This window comes from Sphaerodactylus townsendi, linkage group LG06 (assembly GCF_021028975.2).
Source record: "Sphaerodactylus townsendi isolate TG3544 linkage group LG06, MPM_Stown_v2.3, whole genome shotgun sequence".
NCBI classification, from domain to species: Eukaryota; Metazoa; Chordata; class Lepidosauria; order Squamata; family Sphaerodactylidae; genus Sphaerodactylus; species Sphaerodactylus townsendi.
In genome coordinates, this window is record NC_059430.1 from 5,326,090 (window position 1) to 5,343,236 (window position 17,147).

The 17,147-nt window shown below is 52.0% G+C and overlaps 1 protein-coding gene across 1 annotated transcript in view; it reads left to right on the forward strand.

Annotated features, from left to right (window-relative positions):
- LOC125435269 (kielin cysteine rich BMP regulator) overlaps window positions 1-16,870 on the forward strand; it is a 124,244-nt gene extending 107,374 nt beyond the window's left edge. Inside the window, exons 32-42 of the mRNA XM_048501460.1 lie at window positions 179-279; window positions 649-904; window positions 3,717-3,805; window positions 4,505-4,607; window positions 6,095-6,237; window positions 8,812-8,984; window positions 10,305-10,416; window positions 11,795-11,896; window positions 12,763-12,927; window positions 15,358-15,664; window positions 16,180-16,870. Coding sequence (XP_048357417.1) covers window positions 179-279; window positions 649-904; window positions 3,717-3,805; window positions 4,505-4,607; window positions 6,095-6,237; window positions 8,812-8,984; window positions 10,305-10,416; window positions 11,795-11,896; window positions 12,763-12,927; window positions 15,358-15,664; window positions 16,180-16,397 — 1,769 coding nt within the window. The 3' untranslated portion in view covers window positions 16,398-16,870. The remainder of the gene's footprint in view (window positions 1-178; window positions 280-648; window positions 905-3,716; window positions 3,806-4,504; window positions 4,608-6,094; window positions 6,238-8,811; window positions 8,985-10,304; window positions 10,417-11,794; window positions 11,897-12,762; window positions 12,928-15,357; window positions 15,665-16,179) is intronic.
- The last annotated feature ends 277 nt before the right edge of the window (window positions 16,871-17,147 follow it).

The following is a 17,147-nucleotide window of genomic DNA, read 5'->3' on the forward strand; positions in this document are numbered from 1 at the left end:
TGGCCTCTGCCGACCGTAGAGGCCTACTTGGGACATATGGGGTCAGACGGTCACGAGCCCACACTGCAAGGGGGTGCAACATAAGACGGCTCTGTCCCACCATCAGCCCAGCAGGCTTCTCCTTAAGTCTGCCCAAACACTCAGTGGGCCATTTCTTCCCTTCCCCTTCCTTGTCCAGCTTCCCCTGGGACCCAGACCTGGGTTGTGAAGCTGTGCCCCTGGTCTTCTCTTTCTCATCCTGGAAGGCCGGGTGTTGTGTACTGGGCCACAGTATTCCAGGTGAGGTCTGACCAATGCAGAACAGAGTAGTACTATTACATCCCTCTATCTAGACACTTTACTCCCATTGATGCAGCCTGGAATCACATTGGCTTTCTTGGCTGCAGCATCACACTGTTGGCCCATGTCCACTTTGTGGCCTAATAAGGGGTCTGTTGCGAAGAGAGGAAGGGAAGGAGTTTGTGTGGGCCACACTCTAAAGAGGATTCCCTTCTGATTGAGGAGAAATCAGGGGTTTTTAAAATCTAATTTTTCTTCTTTCTACTGTTCAGGTCCTGTCTTGTCCTGCCATCCCTCTCTTTCCGTGGCCATAACAGCTTCTCTTCAAAATATTTCAGATTTTGCTCTCCCTCCTCTTTTCTTTCAAAGTTCAGAAAGAAGGGTGAATTCTCTCTCACACGCGTGCCAGCCTCTACAAGCAGAGCAAATAAACTGTGGAGGAAATATTCTCCGAGAAGGATCCTTCACACTCCCTCTGCCTCTTCGAATGCTGGTTCAGCCCAGATGTGTCTGTTTTCGTTGCAGGATCTGACCTGGGTTTGTGTCCACCAAGGATGTCCACTGCTGAGCTGCCCGACTGCCGAGCAGTTCACCCCTCGTGGCGCCTGCTGCCCCATCTGTGACGGTGACATATGCTGCCCCTCCACCCTTTATACCTCCATGCTCTACATTCTGCATCCACCCTTTGACCAATTCGAGCTCAGCTAAGCTTATTACAAAGGACAGCAGCATTCTTATCAGCACAAAAAGGTCTTTCCCAGCACCCGAGAACCAGGATAGCCAGCGTGGTGTAATAGTTAAGAGCAGGTGGATTCTAATCTGGAGAACAGGGTTTGATTCCCCACTCCTCCACCTAGGTGGCAGAGGCTTATCTGGTGAACCAGGTGTGTTCCCGCACTCCTACGTTCCTGCTGGGTGACCTTGGGCCAGTCACAGTTCTCTCAGGACTCTCTCAGCCCCACCTGCCTCACAAGGTGTCTGTTGTGGGGAGAGGAAAGGAGGTTATAAGCTCCTTGAGTCTCCTTCCAGGATAGAAATGTGGGTCTTCTTCTGCAAGAGTCAGGACCTTTGACACGCCCAGTAGGTGCCCTGACTCTGAGTCAAGGGTCCTCAATGTGGTGCCCCTGGGCCCCACGGCCCTACAGATACCTTTCCTGGTACTCGCCAAGTGATTTTAGAGAAATGCTTGGAGTCAGGTGTGGTTTCTGCCCAGCAAGAAGAAGAAGATGAGTTTGGATTTATATCCCCCCTTTCCTGCAGGAGACTCAAAGGGGCTGACAATCTCCTTGCCCTTCCCCCCCCCTCCCAACAAATGCCCTGTGAGGTAGGCAGGGCTGAGAGAGCTCCGAGAAGCTGTGACTAGCCCAAGGTCACCCAGCTGGCATGTGTGGGAGTGTACAGGCTAATCTGAATTCCCCAGATAAGCCTCCACAGCTCAAGCGGCAGAGCTGGGAATCAAACCCGGTTCCTCCAGATTAGATACACGAGCTCTTAACCTCCTACGCCACTAGATTAGATACACGAGTTCTTAACCTCCTATGCCACTGCTGCTCTTGAAAGCAGAGTCGGTTCTGATCTGCACTTGGATGACAGACAGTTACGGAAATCGAAGGTTGTGGTCCAGTGGCAAACCACTTCTCTTTATCTCTTGTCTTGACCTGGATGGCCCAAACTTGGAAACTAAGTTTGGAAACATCTTGGAAGCGAAGCAGGTTTGGTTCTGGTTGGTGCTTGAATGCAGGGCCGTTGAAGAAACCCACCATTGAAGAATCCCACAGGGAGCAGCAGTGGCGTAGGAGGTTAAGAGCTCGTGTATCTAATCTGGAGGAACCGGGTTTGATTCCCCACTCCTACCACAATTCTGATGGAGGCTCATCTGGGGGAATTCCAAGATTTAGCCAATGCACTCCACCTGCTGCCGCCAACTGGGTGACCCTTGGAGCCTCGTCACCCAAGCTTCTTGGAGCTCTCTCATTTTACCCTCACAGGGTGTTTTGTTGTGAGGGGAAGAACAGAGGATGAATGGTCCCAGCTGCTGAGAGAATGCTCCTGCAGGAGAGAAAGGGGGGACATAAATCCAAAACTTTTCTCTTCTCTTCTTCTGTGCCGAGGCAGGCAAAGGCAGACCAGCTGGAATACCTCTTCCTGACTTCACTGAAAAGAAGCCCACTTCCGATGCAGTAGCACCCCAGGAACAGATTGCCACTTGAAATGCCAAATTAGGCATTTGGTAGCCCGTCGATCAGTTCAGCCCAGTTTTCAAGTCCAAGGACCAAAGCTAGCCACAGACCCCCTTAAAGGCCAAAGACCCCATTTCCAGCATGTTGTTTCCAGACTGCAGCCCTACCTCTGCTCCCAGCCAGTCAATGTCACAAGTGAGCGCAATTCTGATAGGGTGACCCAGCGGCAGCCTGGAAAATGCCCAGAGATTCGGGTGTGGAGCCGGTGGAGAACTGAGGTTGGGGAAGGGATTTCACCTAGAACAGTGGTGGCGAACCTATGGCACGGGTGCCAGAGGTGGCACTCAGAGCCCTCTCTGTGGGCACGCGCAGAGTGCCCCCCCCCACATCTCGGCTGGCCTGGGCCGCCGGGCTCAATTATTAGCATTAAACCTAAGACCGTGGTGGCGAACCTTTGGCACTCCAGATGTTATGGACTACAATTCCCATCAGCCCCTGCCAGCATGACCAATTGTAGGGGCTGATGGGAATTGTAGTCTGTAACATCTGGAGTGCGAAAGGTTCGCCACCACTGACCTAAGACCTAGTTTTGGGAAAGCAGTGTAGGTAACCCTGTTAAGCGCTGTTAAACCCCACTGATTTTCATGCGAAGAACTAAAGCGCGATCCTTTACCTGGGAGTAAGCTCGGTTGCTGACAATGGGGCTTGCTTCTGATTAAACCCTCCTAGGGTCGTGATTCACCCGTTGGGAGAGTCGCACGGTTGCTTCAAAGCCAAGCCACCGACTACCACCAAGCTTACTCCCGAGTAACGCACGATTCGGAGCCAACTATTTTTTCTAAACCAAAACCCCAGTATTCAGGTTAAATTGCCGCGTTGGCACTTTGTGATAAATGTGGGTTTTGGGTTGCAATTTGGGCACTCGGTCTCGAAAAGGTTGGCCATTACTGATCTAGAATCTTGGTATGCCCTAGTTTTCGCCTTCTGGAACTTCTATTTTCTCCAGAGGGATTGATCTCTGTTGTTTGGAGATCGGCTGGAATGTCAGAAGAATGCCTGTCCTGTCTCTCAGAGGTCGGCACCCCTAAAATCTGGGCGTGTTTACTTGGAAGTGCATTTCGTTACATTCATTCTCAAGTCAGTGTGGACGGCAGTCTGAAGACCTGTGGGGAGGGGAAACTTCCCCATTTCCCCCCACAGGACTGATATTGATTAGAGCAGACTCCTCTAGACCTGCTTCCCTGTTCTTTCCCGCAGAATGCCTGATCGAAGTCGACGGGCGACGGGCGTCTGACGGCGAGACCTGGAGGGACAGCGTTGATGATTGCGTCACCTGCTCATGCAGTGTAAGATCAAGTTCCCTGTCCCAAACCAGAAAAGGGGGTGTTTTCCTGGTAGTTAAGCAAATGGAAGAAGTCGTCCATACAGTGGTTCTCCAATGTGGTTTCTGTGGGCACCGGGGCACCCCCACGGTGCCTGCTGAACTTTTCACAGCATGGGCAGGGTCACATAAAGGCAGCGCTTGTTGCTGGCTGCCCACATTCAAATGAAAAGGTTTTCCACTGGAGATTTAGGAGCATGAGTAGGCAACTAGGCTTTCCTGAGTAAGAATGTGGTTCCAATCAGAGGTGGGATCCAGCAGGTTCTCACCAGTTCCCGAGAGTGGGTTACTAATTATTTGTGTGTGCCGAGAGGGGGTTCCTAATTGGGTCCGCTTTCCCGCCTCCACGCCCTCGCCTCCCCGAGAGGCATCCTGCCTTTGAACGTGAAGGTTCCCTATAGCAATTGTGACTAATAATGTCACTCCCTGAACTGGGTTAATCCCTTTCAGGTCCTGCAATTCATGGATTCTCAGCCTTTCGTGCCTTTTATCTCTATCAAAGAACCTGCGTGTTTCACCATTGCTGGGTTCAGATTTGTGAGTTGGGGCATTTTCTATAATGTGATGATGATTTAGAAATGACCTGGTGCAAAAAAATTTGGGGGTCGTGGTGGGGTGGCTGCCCATGGGGGTTTTGCACGTGACCCCTCCCTCTTTATCTCAGTTAGGCCACATCGAGTGCCATATCCAGGAATGTGTCCCTGTGGTGTGCCCGGAGGGCCAGGCGAAAGTGCAGACTCCGGGACGCTGCTGTGCCCAGTGCCAAGGTAAGAAGGGGAACCCCATGGTCATGCTGGTCAGATTGTGGTCCTTGTCCCACAAGCCAAATGAAACATTTTGAGGCAGGACATAAAATATTTCCTCCATGGAGTTCTGCAGAGGCGTACCGGGGGTAAGCAGCGCCCGGAGACAAATTGTCTCCAGGACACCTCCCAGGCTCTGCCCTCCCACCCCCATCTCCACCCCCTGATGCCCCCAGCCTCCACCCCCCCACTGCCCTCGACCCTGCCCATGTCACCATGGACATGGGCAAGGTCTAGGGTGCCCACCTCCAGGGAGTCCAGGGTGGGGTTGAGGGTGCTTGGAGGCAGCAGGAAGTCATGCTGCCTCGTCACTTTTGCGCGCCTCGACTGACACAGACAGAGTCGAGGCATGCGAAAACGACGAGGCAGCAGGACTTCCTGGTCCCGTGGGGAGCCGATTTTGTGCCCCCCACATGACCAGAAGAGTGGAGCCCAGGGACAAGGGGTACCCCTTGTCCCTAGGTAGATACGCCACTGGAGTTCTGCGTGGTTCTATTTGCATGCCGTTCCCAAGCGATTCTTTTCTGAAAACGGTTTTCTAGAAGCGGCTCTTTTGAGGAAGTGTTTTCCCTCGCTGTGCAGATCTTTTTTTAAACATTTCCCACGCTGCTCTGAGGTCCCCGGACTTCCTCGTCAGCGCCGTTTTCTGAGCTCATGCTGGCCATCTCACGCTGTATTTCCATCAGCTCTTCTTTTTTTAATTTCGGGGGGTTGTAGCTCCTGAGTTCTTCCTGTCGTAAATGCTCACTAAAGGTCCCCCTCCCTCCACTGGCCAGCAGTTTTGCTCAGAAAGCCCAACGTGGCATGTTTGTGTAGCCACCAACCCTCTCCTGTCCAGAGAGCCTGCGTGGCATAGTGATTAAGAACAGGTGCCCTCTAATCTGGAGAACTGGGTTTGATTCCCCACTCTGCCACTTAATCTGAGGCTTATCTGGTGAACCAGATTAGCTTGTGCACTCCAACACAGTGGGTGACCTTGGGCTAGTCACAGTTCTTTGGCGCTCTCTCAGCCTCACCTACCTCACAAGGTGTTTGTTGTGGGGGGGAAGGGAAAGAAGATTGTCAGCCCCTTTGAGTCTCCTTACAGGAAAGAAGGGGGGAGTATAAATCCAAACTGTTCTTCTCTTCTTCTGGTGTAAATCCAAACTACGCAGTGGCGTAGGAGGTTAAGAGCTCGTGTATCTAATCTGGAGGAACCGGGTTTGATTCCCCGCTCTGCCGCCTGAGCTGTGGAGGCTTATCTAGGGAATTCAGATTAGCCTGTACACTCCCACACACGCCAGCTGGGTGACCTTGGGCTAGTCACAGCTTCTCGGAGCTCTCTCAGCCCCACCTACCTCACAGGGTGTTTGTTGTGAGGGGGGAAGGTCAAGGAGATTGTAAGCCCTTTTGAGTCTCCTGCAGGAGAGAAAGGGGGGATATAAATCCAAACTCTTCTTCTTCTTTCCCAGATCCCGGGGGTAGCTGCTCCCACCACGGCCGCACCTTCCAGCCCAACGAGCAGTGGCAGGTGGACGAATGCACAACCTGCTCTTGTATCTCTGGGGAGGTGCATTGCAACAGCAAGAGATGCCCTCCAGTTGTCTGTGCTGCGGTGAGTGAGGGCATCCTTCTGGGATGTGGGTTTTGGGTTGCAATTTGGGCACTCGAAAAGGTTCGCTATCACTGATCTATGGTATTAAACGATGGAATATGTTGATATTATACAATACCATACATATATATTTTTGCCTTTCTGAGTTCCTAAATCTTTTTCTGCGTCATCTGCTGGCTTTCGCGTGTTGTCTGCGGCTTCGGCAAAACTCCCCCCAAACTCCCATTTAATTTCATATGCTGACCCACGACATATCAAGACCATGATGGGGAAAGCTGCAATGCGGAAGGGTAAACTGTGATGATCTGCCCAGCTCTGGTTCAATCCTGCCACGTCTCCCGGCCAGGACATAGGATCTTCTTTTCCTCCTCCCGGCCTCCTCCCGCCCTGAGATCTAGTGTAGTGTAGTGGTTAAGACCAAGTGCACTCTAATCTGGAGAACCGGGTTTGATTCCTCGCTCTGCCACTTGAGCTGTGGAGGCTTATCTGGGGAATTCAGATTAGCCTGTGCACTCCAACACAAGCCAGCTGGGTGACCTTGGGCTAGTCACAGTTCTTCTGAGCTCTCTCAGCCAGACCTACCTGGGGAGTCTCTTTCTTTGGAGATTTTTAAATAGAGGCTGGATTAACATATGTTGGGAATGTAGGTGGGGGGGGAGAGAAAGGGAAAGGAGTCTGTAAGCCCCTTTGAGTCTTCTTAACAGGAGAGAAAGGGAGGTATATAAATCCAAACTCTTCTTCTTTTCTTCCTGTCTGCTTTTGCTTTAGCTTCGTTTCCCAGGCAAACTCCAATCTGCTTATTAGACTAAGGTGACCAGATGGTCACCTTTGTGAACCGGGACGGGCGGGTAGGCAGGCGGCCGCGCGCACAGCCGCAGGAGCGCACTGCCTTCTGGGGCACTCCCGTTTCCCGCCCTGTGACAGGGCGGGAAACAGCAGCACCCCAGAAGGCCGTGCTCCTGCGGCCGCACACGCGGGAGGCTGCCGCACAGCCTTGCGCCCCAGAAGGCAGTGCGGCAGCCTTCCAAAAATCGGGACAATTGAAATAACCCGCGGGACGCGAGACAAATTGTTTGAAGGCGGGACTGTCCCGCCAAAAGCGGGACGTCTGGTCAGCCTATATTAGACACTTGCTTGCTGATGCTATACATAGCACTGAGAAGTGTGAGTTGTGACCAAAGTGAAGGCCGCTCTGTCTCTGTCTCTGGACTGGGGGACTGGGGGAAACTGATGTTCAGGGGCAGTGTTGTGTGATGTAATGGGGCATGACGTGGGTTATAATGGGAGGTGTTTTAATGCTTAAACTTTCATTCAAGCAATAGAAGTCTAAACGTCTTGTCGAAGGCTTTCACTGTCGGAATCACTAAGGTGTTTTGGGGTTTCAGGGTTGTATGGCCGTGTTCCAGTAGCATTTTCTCCTGTTTCGCCTGCATCTGTGGCTGGCATCTTGAAGAAAATGCTACTGGAACACGGCCATAAAGCCTGGAAACCCCACAACACCTTGAAGTCTAAATGCTTTTCCCTTGTGCTGTTTCATAATAAAGAAATCATCTGAATACAGAATCTCAGTATTGAACAGTCTAGGGGCACGACAATAACTGTATGCAAATAGTTAAAACTGTACAGTAGTTTAGACATGGATCTCTTCACGAACCTGCCGAGTGTGAATTCTCAGTGCCCCCGAATTAGCAGTGACAAATAATGTGTAATGAGAGAGGTCAGAGTTCAAACAGGTAAGGAAGTATGATAAGTTTAGGTGAAAATTAACGGATGCTAGTAACAGACTGTAGTCTGAGGAAACATGTTAAGAGAAGACCCAGCAGCCTGGACCAAGTGGAAGAGCAGGTGTGGTCTAGAGAGCTTTGTGGTCTAGAGACAGCGGTGGGATTCAGCCGGTTCGCACCGCTTCAGCAGAACCGGTTGTTATAATGGTGCTTGTAAACAACCAGTTGTTAAATAATTGAATCCCACCACTGTCTAGAGACCCTGAAGAGTCTCTGCCTGTCAGAAGAAATAAGACTGACCTTGAGAAATTGGCTCAGTATGAGGCAGTTCCGTGTGTCCGTGCGCCGGTCAGTGGCGAAAGTCCTCTCCTAGATGTCCTGAGAGATGCTGGATGCAGGACAGGTACAGAGGTGGGATCCAGCAGGTTCTCACAGGTTCCCGAGAGTAGGTTACTAATTATTTGTGTGTGCCGAGAGGGGGTTACTAATGGGTGACTTTGCCCCATGATTTTTGCCTTAGTTACGCCCCTCCTCTCAGCAGTAGCGCGCAGAACTTGAAGCAGTCTAGCAGGAGGTGCACCGGCGTGCATGGCAGCCTGCGCCTGCGTGCATTCGTTTCCCGCCCAAGGACTGGCGCAGTGGCTGCGTCATTGCCACAGCCCCGCCCAGGAATGCCCTGCCCCCGGAATGCCCTGCCACGCCCTTGTCATGCCCCGCTCATCCCCATTGGTGCTACGCCACAGTTTGAATCCCACCACCATGGGAACCTGTTACTAAAATTTTTGGATGCCACCACTGGACAGGTGGGAAAGCAATTCTCATGATCTCGTCCTTTCCCAACCCTTGGCAGGATGAGACCCCAGCCTGGTTCCCTGGCATGTGTTGCCCACACTGCGTGCCCCGCCCTGCCACCTGCGTGGCCTTTGGTGACCCACACTACCGCACTTTTGACGGCAAGATGGTTCACTTCCAGGGGACCTGCACATATGTTATGGCCCAGGACTGTGATGGAGGAGACTTCAGGTGAGTTCCGCTCACTCCCCCAGTCACACCTTGGTGCTGAGCTGCACTGGGGGCCTCAGACTGGGAGGGAGTCTTAGGGTTGTCAGCTCTGTGGTGGGAAATGCCTAGAATTTTAGGGGCGGGGTCTGAGGAGGGTGGGGTTTAGGGGAGGGGATGAAACTTTTGTATTTTTTATGGACATCAATGAAGAGAACAGAAAAAAGGAAAATAAAATCAAAGAGAGAAAAATACAATTATACATATAATCTATCTATATACATAAAAAGCAAACCGTGTATTTGTTAGTGATGGTATAACTCAGTAACTGCTGGGCCAATTCCTCTGAAAATTCCCAGCCACTGTAGCCAGCCAGGCGAGAGTGTTTTTAGATGTTCACATACCTGAAATTTCACACCTGGCCCAGGTCAAACACCTTTTCCCTGCCGCTCCATGGGGAAGGTCATGCAGCTGCCTGTGTGTAACTGTCATCCTTAGAATGTTCGTGCAGCTTAGAATGTTCGCTCAGATGGCCAGATACGAGCAGTGAAAACAGTACATAGGCAATAACTCGAGTGGATGTGAAACACATACACACACATACACACGAGGGAGAGGGAAGGGTGGGAGAGGGAGGGAGGGGTGGCATGCAAGGGAAAAGAGGGAGGGAGAGGGAAGGGACGGAGGGGGAGGCATGCAAGGGAAGATTGCATGAGCCCCTCAGGGGAGGGCGGTATATAAACCTAACCAATAAATAAATAAATAAATAAATAAATAAAAGATAAGTGAGGGAGTGGAGGGAGTGAGGGGTGGCATGCAAGGGAGGGGAGGGAGGGGGCCCAGCATCTGGATATGACCTACCCACCCTAGCGGAGGGAGAGGGAAGGGTCAGCATCTGTTCCTTTCCCATTTCACCACAATAACCCACAGCAACGCGTGGCCGGGTACCGCTAGTACTATCTAAACATCAACAAGGATAAAGGGGATAGCAAAGACCACATTCCCCGGAACGGGCTTTTCCAAGCTTTGGTGCTCTGAGCTTATCAATAAATGCTGCTGATCAACAACACAGACCTAACGTTGGGAGGCTGGGAACCAGAACGAGGGGCTGCCAATGTCCAGATGGCGCCTGGAGACTCGACAGAATAAAAAACGGTCTCCAGATGACAGAGATCAGTTCCCCCGGAGAAAATGGCTGTCGGAGGGAGAACTGTGTGGCACGAGGCCCCAGAGAAGTCCTTCCCTCCCCAGGCCGTACCCAAAATCTCCAGGATTTTCCCCATCCAGACTCGGCAACGCATCCCACAGTCGAGTGCCACCAATGGTTTTTTGTGCTCCACGCAGCATCCACGTGACCAATGACGACCACGAGCGCACGGGGGTGTCCTGGACCAAGGAAGTGATGGTGTTGATTGGCAATGTCGCTGTGCAGCTGTTGCAGGACCGGGTTGTCATGGTGAGGAGGGCAGGGAGGGGCAGCTCTGGCCCAGCGAAACTTCGTGTGGGTCTCTCCGGGCCTCAGCGGCTTCCCAGCAAGGCTGTGAGAGCTATTACAGTCACCCGAGCTGTGGCGGCTTCCAAGCTGCTCCCGCAGAGGTGTGGCATTGTAAAATAGCACCCAGGGCAAGCCCAACGGTTCACCCTGACCACCGCACACACATATCCCCCCACAGCTGCCCCACACTCCCCATAGGGCGCAGTTGAACACTGGTCAGTGGGGCTCATCCCGCCCCCAAACTACACATTGGACTTGACAGCAGGGGGTGGGACATGGAGTTCGGGGGCGGGGCGCAGTTGCGATGGGGGACGGTCCCATAGTCAGCCCCTCACATGACCCTTGGCCATGGTGGCAGGGGATGATGGGAATTGTAGTCCATGAACATCTGCAGACCCCTGCCCCAGGAAGTGGCCCCTGGGACACTAGCTCCCTGTGCCTGCCTCATTATGCCACTGGCTCACCGCATTGCATTTGGACCCCCTCCAAGCCAAACAACAAACACACGCTGCTTACCTTGAACAGGTAGGCTATGGACACCCTTGAAGGCACCTTCTCTGACATCATCCCAGGGAGACCCTTCCTGGCCGCCGTGCCAAGCGAAGGAGGGCCTCTCAGAGCCTGTTCTCCAACCCTTCGTGGCATCTGGGTAGGGTGGGCACCTGTGTCTGAGAGAGGCAGAACATTGGGCATCCCGGGTTCCAATCCTACTTCCACCCTGGAAGCTCGCTGGGTTACCTCAGGCCAGTGGTGGCGAACCTTTGGTACTCCAGATGTTATGGACTACAGTTCCCATCAGCCCCTGCCAATTGGCCATGCTGGCAGGGGCTGATGGGAATTGTAGTCCATAACATCTGGAGTGCCAAAGGTTCGCCACCACGGCCTCAGGCTCATCACAAACTCTCAGTCCAGTCTACCTCACAGGTTTGTCGTTGTGAGAAAAGGATGGAGAGAAGGGTGTTCTAAACCACGTTCAGTTCCAGCTGGGGAGAAAAGCGGGACATGAACAAAAGAAGAAGAAGAGTTTGGATTTTTATCCCCCCCTTTATCTCCTGTAAGGAGGCTCAAAGGGACTTACAATCTCCTTTCCCATCCCCCCCACAACAAACACCCTGTGAGGTGGGTGGGGCTGAGGGAGCTCCGAAAAGCTGTGACTAGCCCAAGGTCACCCAGCTGGCGTGTGTGGAAGTGCACACGCTAATCTGGTTCACCAGATAAGCCTCCACAGCTCAAGTGGCAGAGCAGGGAATCAAACCGGGTTCTCCAGATTAGAGTGCACCTGCTGTTGACCATGCAATGTGGCTGTCGCCAGGCTGAATATCTTCTTGCCTTTCCCCAGGTAGACTCCCAGACCGTGACCCTCCCCTTCCTCAAGGAACCTCACCTGTACGTCGAGCTAAAGGCCAACACCCTCCTGCTCAACACCAACATCGGCGTGAAGGTACAGAGTGCCGGGCAGATGGGTGAGAGATCACGCTGGGAGGCAATGTGCAGAGAAGGGCAACGAGGATGATTGAGGGACTGGAGCACCTTCCTTATGAGGAGAGGCTGCAGCGTTCGGGACTCTTTAGTTTGGAGAGGAGACGTCTGAGGGGGGATAGGATTGAAGTCTATAGAATGAAGCATGGGGTAGAAAATGTTGACAGAGAGACATTTTTCTCTCTTTCTCACAATACTAGAACCAGGGGGCATTCATTGAAAATGCTGGGGGGAGGAATTAGGACTAATAAAAGGAAACACTTCTTCACGCAACGTGTGATTGGTGTTTGGAATATGCTGCCACAGGAGGTGGTGATGGCTGCTCACCTGGATAGCTTTAAAAAGGGGCTTGGGCAGATTGATGGAGGAGAAGTTGATCTATGGCTACCAATCTTGATCCTCCTTGATCTCAGATTGCAAATGCCTTAACAGACCAGGTGCTCAGGAGCAGCAGCAGCAGCAGAAGGCCATTGCTTTCACATCCTGCAGGTGAGCTCCCAAAGGCACCTGGTGGGCCACTGCAAGTAGCAGAGAGCTGGACTAGATGGACTCTGGTCTGATCCAGCAGGCCAGTTCTTATGTTCTTATGACTTTGGTCTGATCCAGCTGGCTTGTTCTTATGTTTTTATGTTCAATGTCAGCTAGTGATCCCCTCACAGGTGGAGTAGGCTCCACCATTGCAAAACTCACCACAATTTGTCCCTTGGGGCACCTGCCTCGGCCTGACCCATGCAGGAATTGGGAGGGGCAGTCCACACGACTGCCCCAAACAAAATGACTGGGCATAAGGGACTCATGTCTGTCCATTTCGTTCTGTATCTCTTCCAGGTTCTCTGGAATGGCCGCTCCCACCTGGAGGTCAGCGTGCCCGGCACGTACAAAGGGCGCACGTGTGGGCTTTGCGGCAATTTCAACAGCTACCCCCAGGACGACCTGCGCCTCCGGTCCGGGCATCTCACCTTGTCTGAGGCTGCCTTTGGCAACAGCTGGAAGGTAAAGCTGGAACGAAGAGGTGGACCTGAGCGCATCTCCCTCCAGTGGAAAGGGGGAAGGAAGAGGTCCAGATCTGATGCAAAGGCTCGCTTGTTCCTTTCCGGCAACGCAACAGAAAAATGAAAACCCTTCTGGAGCTGCGGCTGCCGAGCCAGGTGGCATTTGCTCCTGGTCTTATTCTGAGCAGAGTTATCCCCTTCTGAGCCCGTTGAGGTCCCAGGCCTTCGCTGCTGGGCACATATTCAGTCCCCAAAGTGCAAGGTTATACCCTGTTGCTATCAATCACAGTGTTGCAATCAGTTCCAGTCACAGTGCTATCAGTCACAGACCAGGAAAGGGATTTGGGCGTCTTAGTTGATAGTTCCATGGGAATGTCAACTCAATGCATGGCAACTGTGAAAAAGGCAAACTCTATGCTGGGGATCATTAGGAAAGGAGTTGATAATAAAACTGCAAAGATTGTCATGCCCTTATATAAAGCCGTGGTGCAACCACACTTGGAGTACTGTGTCCAGTTCTGGTCGCCGCATCTCAAAAAGGATATCGAAGAGATAGAAAAAGTGCAGAGAAGGGCAACAAGGATGATTGAGGGACTGGAGCACCTTCCTTATGAGGAGAGGCTGCAGCGTTTGGGGCTCTTTAGTTTGGAGAGGAGACGTCTGAGGGGGGATATGATTGAAGTCTATAAAATTATGCATGGGGTAGAAAATGTTGACAGAGAGAAATTTTTCTCTCTTTCTCACAATACTAGAACCAGGGGGCATTCATTGAAAATGCTGGGGGGAAGAATTAGAACTAATAAAAGGAAACACTTCTTCACGCAACGTGTGATTGGTGTTTGGAATATGCTTCCACAGGAGGTGGTGATGGCCACTAACCTGGATAGCTTTAAAAGGGGCTTGGACAGATTTATGGAGGAGAAGTCGATTTATGGCTACCAATCTTGATCCTCTTTGATCTGAGATTGCAAATGCCTTAACAGTCCAGGTGCTCGGGAGCAACAGTCGCAGAAGGCCATTGCTTTCACATCCTGCAGGTGAGCTCCCAAAGGCACCTGGTGGGCCACTGCGAGTAGCAGAGAGCTGGACTAGATGGACTCTGGTCTGATCCAGCTGGCTTGTTCTTATGTTCTTATGTTCTGTTTCCCCGAATATAAGACATCCCCAGAAAATAAGACGTAGTAGAGGTTTTGCTGAAGTGCGAAATATAAGGCATCCCCCGAAAGTAAGACGTAGCAAAGTTTTTGTTTGGAAGCATGCCCGACGGACAGAACACAGAAAAATAAGACATCCCCTGAAAATAAGACATAGCGCATCTTTGGGAGCAAAAATTAATATAAGACACTGTCTTATATTCGGGGAAACACGGTACTTAGCTCGTCTGCTGATTCTGGCAATATATGGTTTGCCTTTTTTATTTCCAATGAGTGGTCTTTGAAGCTACAGAGACATGAATTCAGAATCACAGCCGAGTTTCATAGCGTGTCTGAGTAGCTTCAAAGATAGCTCATCGGAAATTAAAATATATATGTATATATTGCCAGAATTGGCAGGACGACCGGAGTAGAACCATGTACTTTTGGGGCTGAAAGGACACCCAAGATCAGAGCCTGCAGAGCAGAGGCGTATCTAGGCAAACTGGATCCCGGGGACAAAATTTGAGCTTGCGCCCCTCCCGCCCCGGTATAGGTGGCCACTCTCCTTCACGACGACCAAACAATGATTCTTTGCACCAGCTCACAAAACACCCCCACCCCCAACAAAACATACATGGCTCTCTCCCCACTACTTTCCTAATTGTGTCCTCACACCAACCCTGTGAGGTAGGCTGCTAGCCTGAGAAACAGCTCCAATGGTAAAAAGCCTGGATTTCATGCCCTATGAGGAGCGGCTTAGGGAGCTGGGGATGTTTGGTTTGGTGAAGAGAAGGTTGAGAGGTGACATGATAGCCCTGTTTAGATATTTGAAGGAATGTCATGTTGGTGAGGGAGCACGCTTGTTTTCTGCTGCTCCAGAGACCAGGACCAGGAGTCATGGGTTCAAGGTGAAGGAAAAGAGATTCCACCTAAACATCAGGAACAACTTCCTAACAGCAAGGGCTGTTGGACAGTGGAATGCATGACCTCGGAGTGTGGTGGAGTCTCCTTTGGAGGTTTTGAAACAGAGTCTGGATGGCCATCTGTCAGGAGTGCTTTGATTGTGTGTTCCTGTATGGCAGGGGGTTGGACTGGATGGCCTTCGAGGTCTTTTTCAACTCTATTATTCTATGATATGAGCCAGGGAGAATGAGCATTTGGTCCTGTCTGGGAAGATCTCTGGAAGGGAGAGATTTCCCAGGGCTGACCCCATCCATAAGACTGCTTCAGTCTCAGAGACGTGGTGTGGTCTCACTGAGATGAAAGTGCTGCCACGTATTATTTCTTTGGTGCAGGTGGTCAGGGCCAACGCCACGCAACAAGGCAGGTGTGCCGACGGGCTGGACGTGGACCCCTGCAAAGAGTCCGGGTACCGCTCCCTCAAAGAAGCCAACACCCGTTGCAAGGTGCTGAAGTCGCCGCCGTTCGAGCGCTGCCACGCCGTCGTCCCCCCGGAGCCGTTCTTCGCCTCCTGCGTCTATGACCTGTGTGCCTGTGGGATCGCCGGCAGCGACGAGTGCCTCTGCGAGGCCTTGGAAGCCTATGCCGCTCAGTGCCGCCATGCTGGGCTGGTGCTGCATTGGCGGTCGCCCACGCTCTGCGGTGAGTAGGTGGACAGGGCTCCGGAAAAGTTCCCGCAGTGAAAAGTTTTGGGGGCAGAGAGAAAGCTAAGCAAGGTCAGCCATTACCAGTGCTTAGGTGGGAGACCACCAAGGAAGTCCCGGGCTCCTACACAGAGGCAGCAATGGCAAACCACCTCTGCTCATCTCTTGTGTTGATAACCCCATGCTCCTGGGGCCACAATGAGTTGGTTGCAACATGACGGTATGCTATTATATATCATGATTATGTGTGAATCCAGGAGCACATTGGAGACCAGCCAGATTTTCAGGCCCACCAGGTGTCTTTGGGAGCTCACGTGCAGGAAGTGAAAGCAACGGCCTTCTGCTGCTGCTGCTCCTGAGCACCTGGTCTGTTAAGGCATTTGCAACCTGAGATCAAGGAGGATCAAGATTGGGAGCCATAGATCGACTTCTCCTCCATAAATCTGTCCAAGCCCCTTTTAAAGCTATCCAACTCACCCTGTGTCCCTCCCTCCCCCCCTCTCTCCCCCTCAGCTGTGGGCTGCCCCCAAGACAGGGGCTACGTGTTTGATGAATGCGGACCACCCTGCCCCAAGACCTGCTTTAACCACGCCGTGCCCCTGGGGGTGCTGGAATCCCACTGCTTCAAACCCTGCGTGCCCGGCTGCCAATGCCCTGCCGGGTTGGTGGAACATGAAGCGCACTGTATCCTGCCTGAGGCCTGTCCTCGCGTCATCTATGGCACCCTCTGAGCCGCGGTCGGACTGGGTTGGCCCCGGGGGAGGCATGCAGCCATCCTCGGAAGACTGGAGGGACTTTGGAGCGACCTTCTGCGCTCTTCTGGAGGATCTACGAATAGCCAAACAACGCCCGCTTCCTTTCCGTCGAGAGAACGTCGAGCCGTCTCCGCAGGGGCGGATCCTGGCAGATCTCTCGTTTCTGTTAGGCCCCTTCCGCACACGCAAAATAATGCGTTTTCAAACCACTTTCACACCTGTTTGCAAGTGGATTTTGCCATTCCGCACAGCTTCAAAGAGCACTGAAAGCAGTTTGGAAGTGCATTATTCTGTATGTGCGGAATGAGCCTTAGAAGAGTGATTCTGGTCCTCATCTGGGGAGAGAAAGATGGAAACCTCTTCCTTCAGTGCCTAAAAGGAAAAAAATGTCCAAGACAAGCCAAACATTTGAACCGTGAAGCCACAATAAATTATTTCAAAAAAACCTAGGTGAACGTATAAGTCGTCATTTCTTCGGCCCACAGAAGGGGAGGGTCGTGGTCACAGAAGGGTGCCCCCCCCCCCAAATATAAACACTCTCTTCTGGGCCCTGAACTGTCACTTTTTCTTTGGGAGTTCTTTACATGTGATGAATGAATAATGCCATGTATGGATTCAGGGAATTTAGGGAACCTCGCTGGCTCTCTCAGATGTTCCAGGAACTACAGAGATTCCCATCAGCCTCTGTCCAAGAATGTGCCAATTGTAGCCCATGCTGGTAGGGAG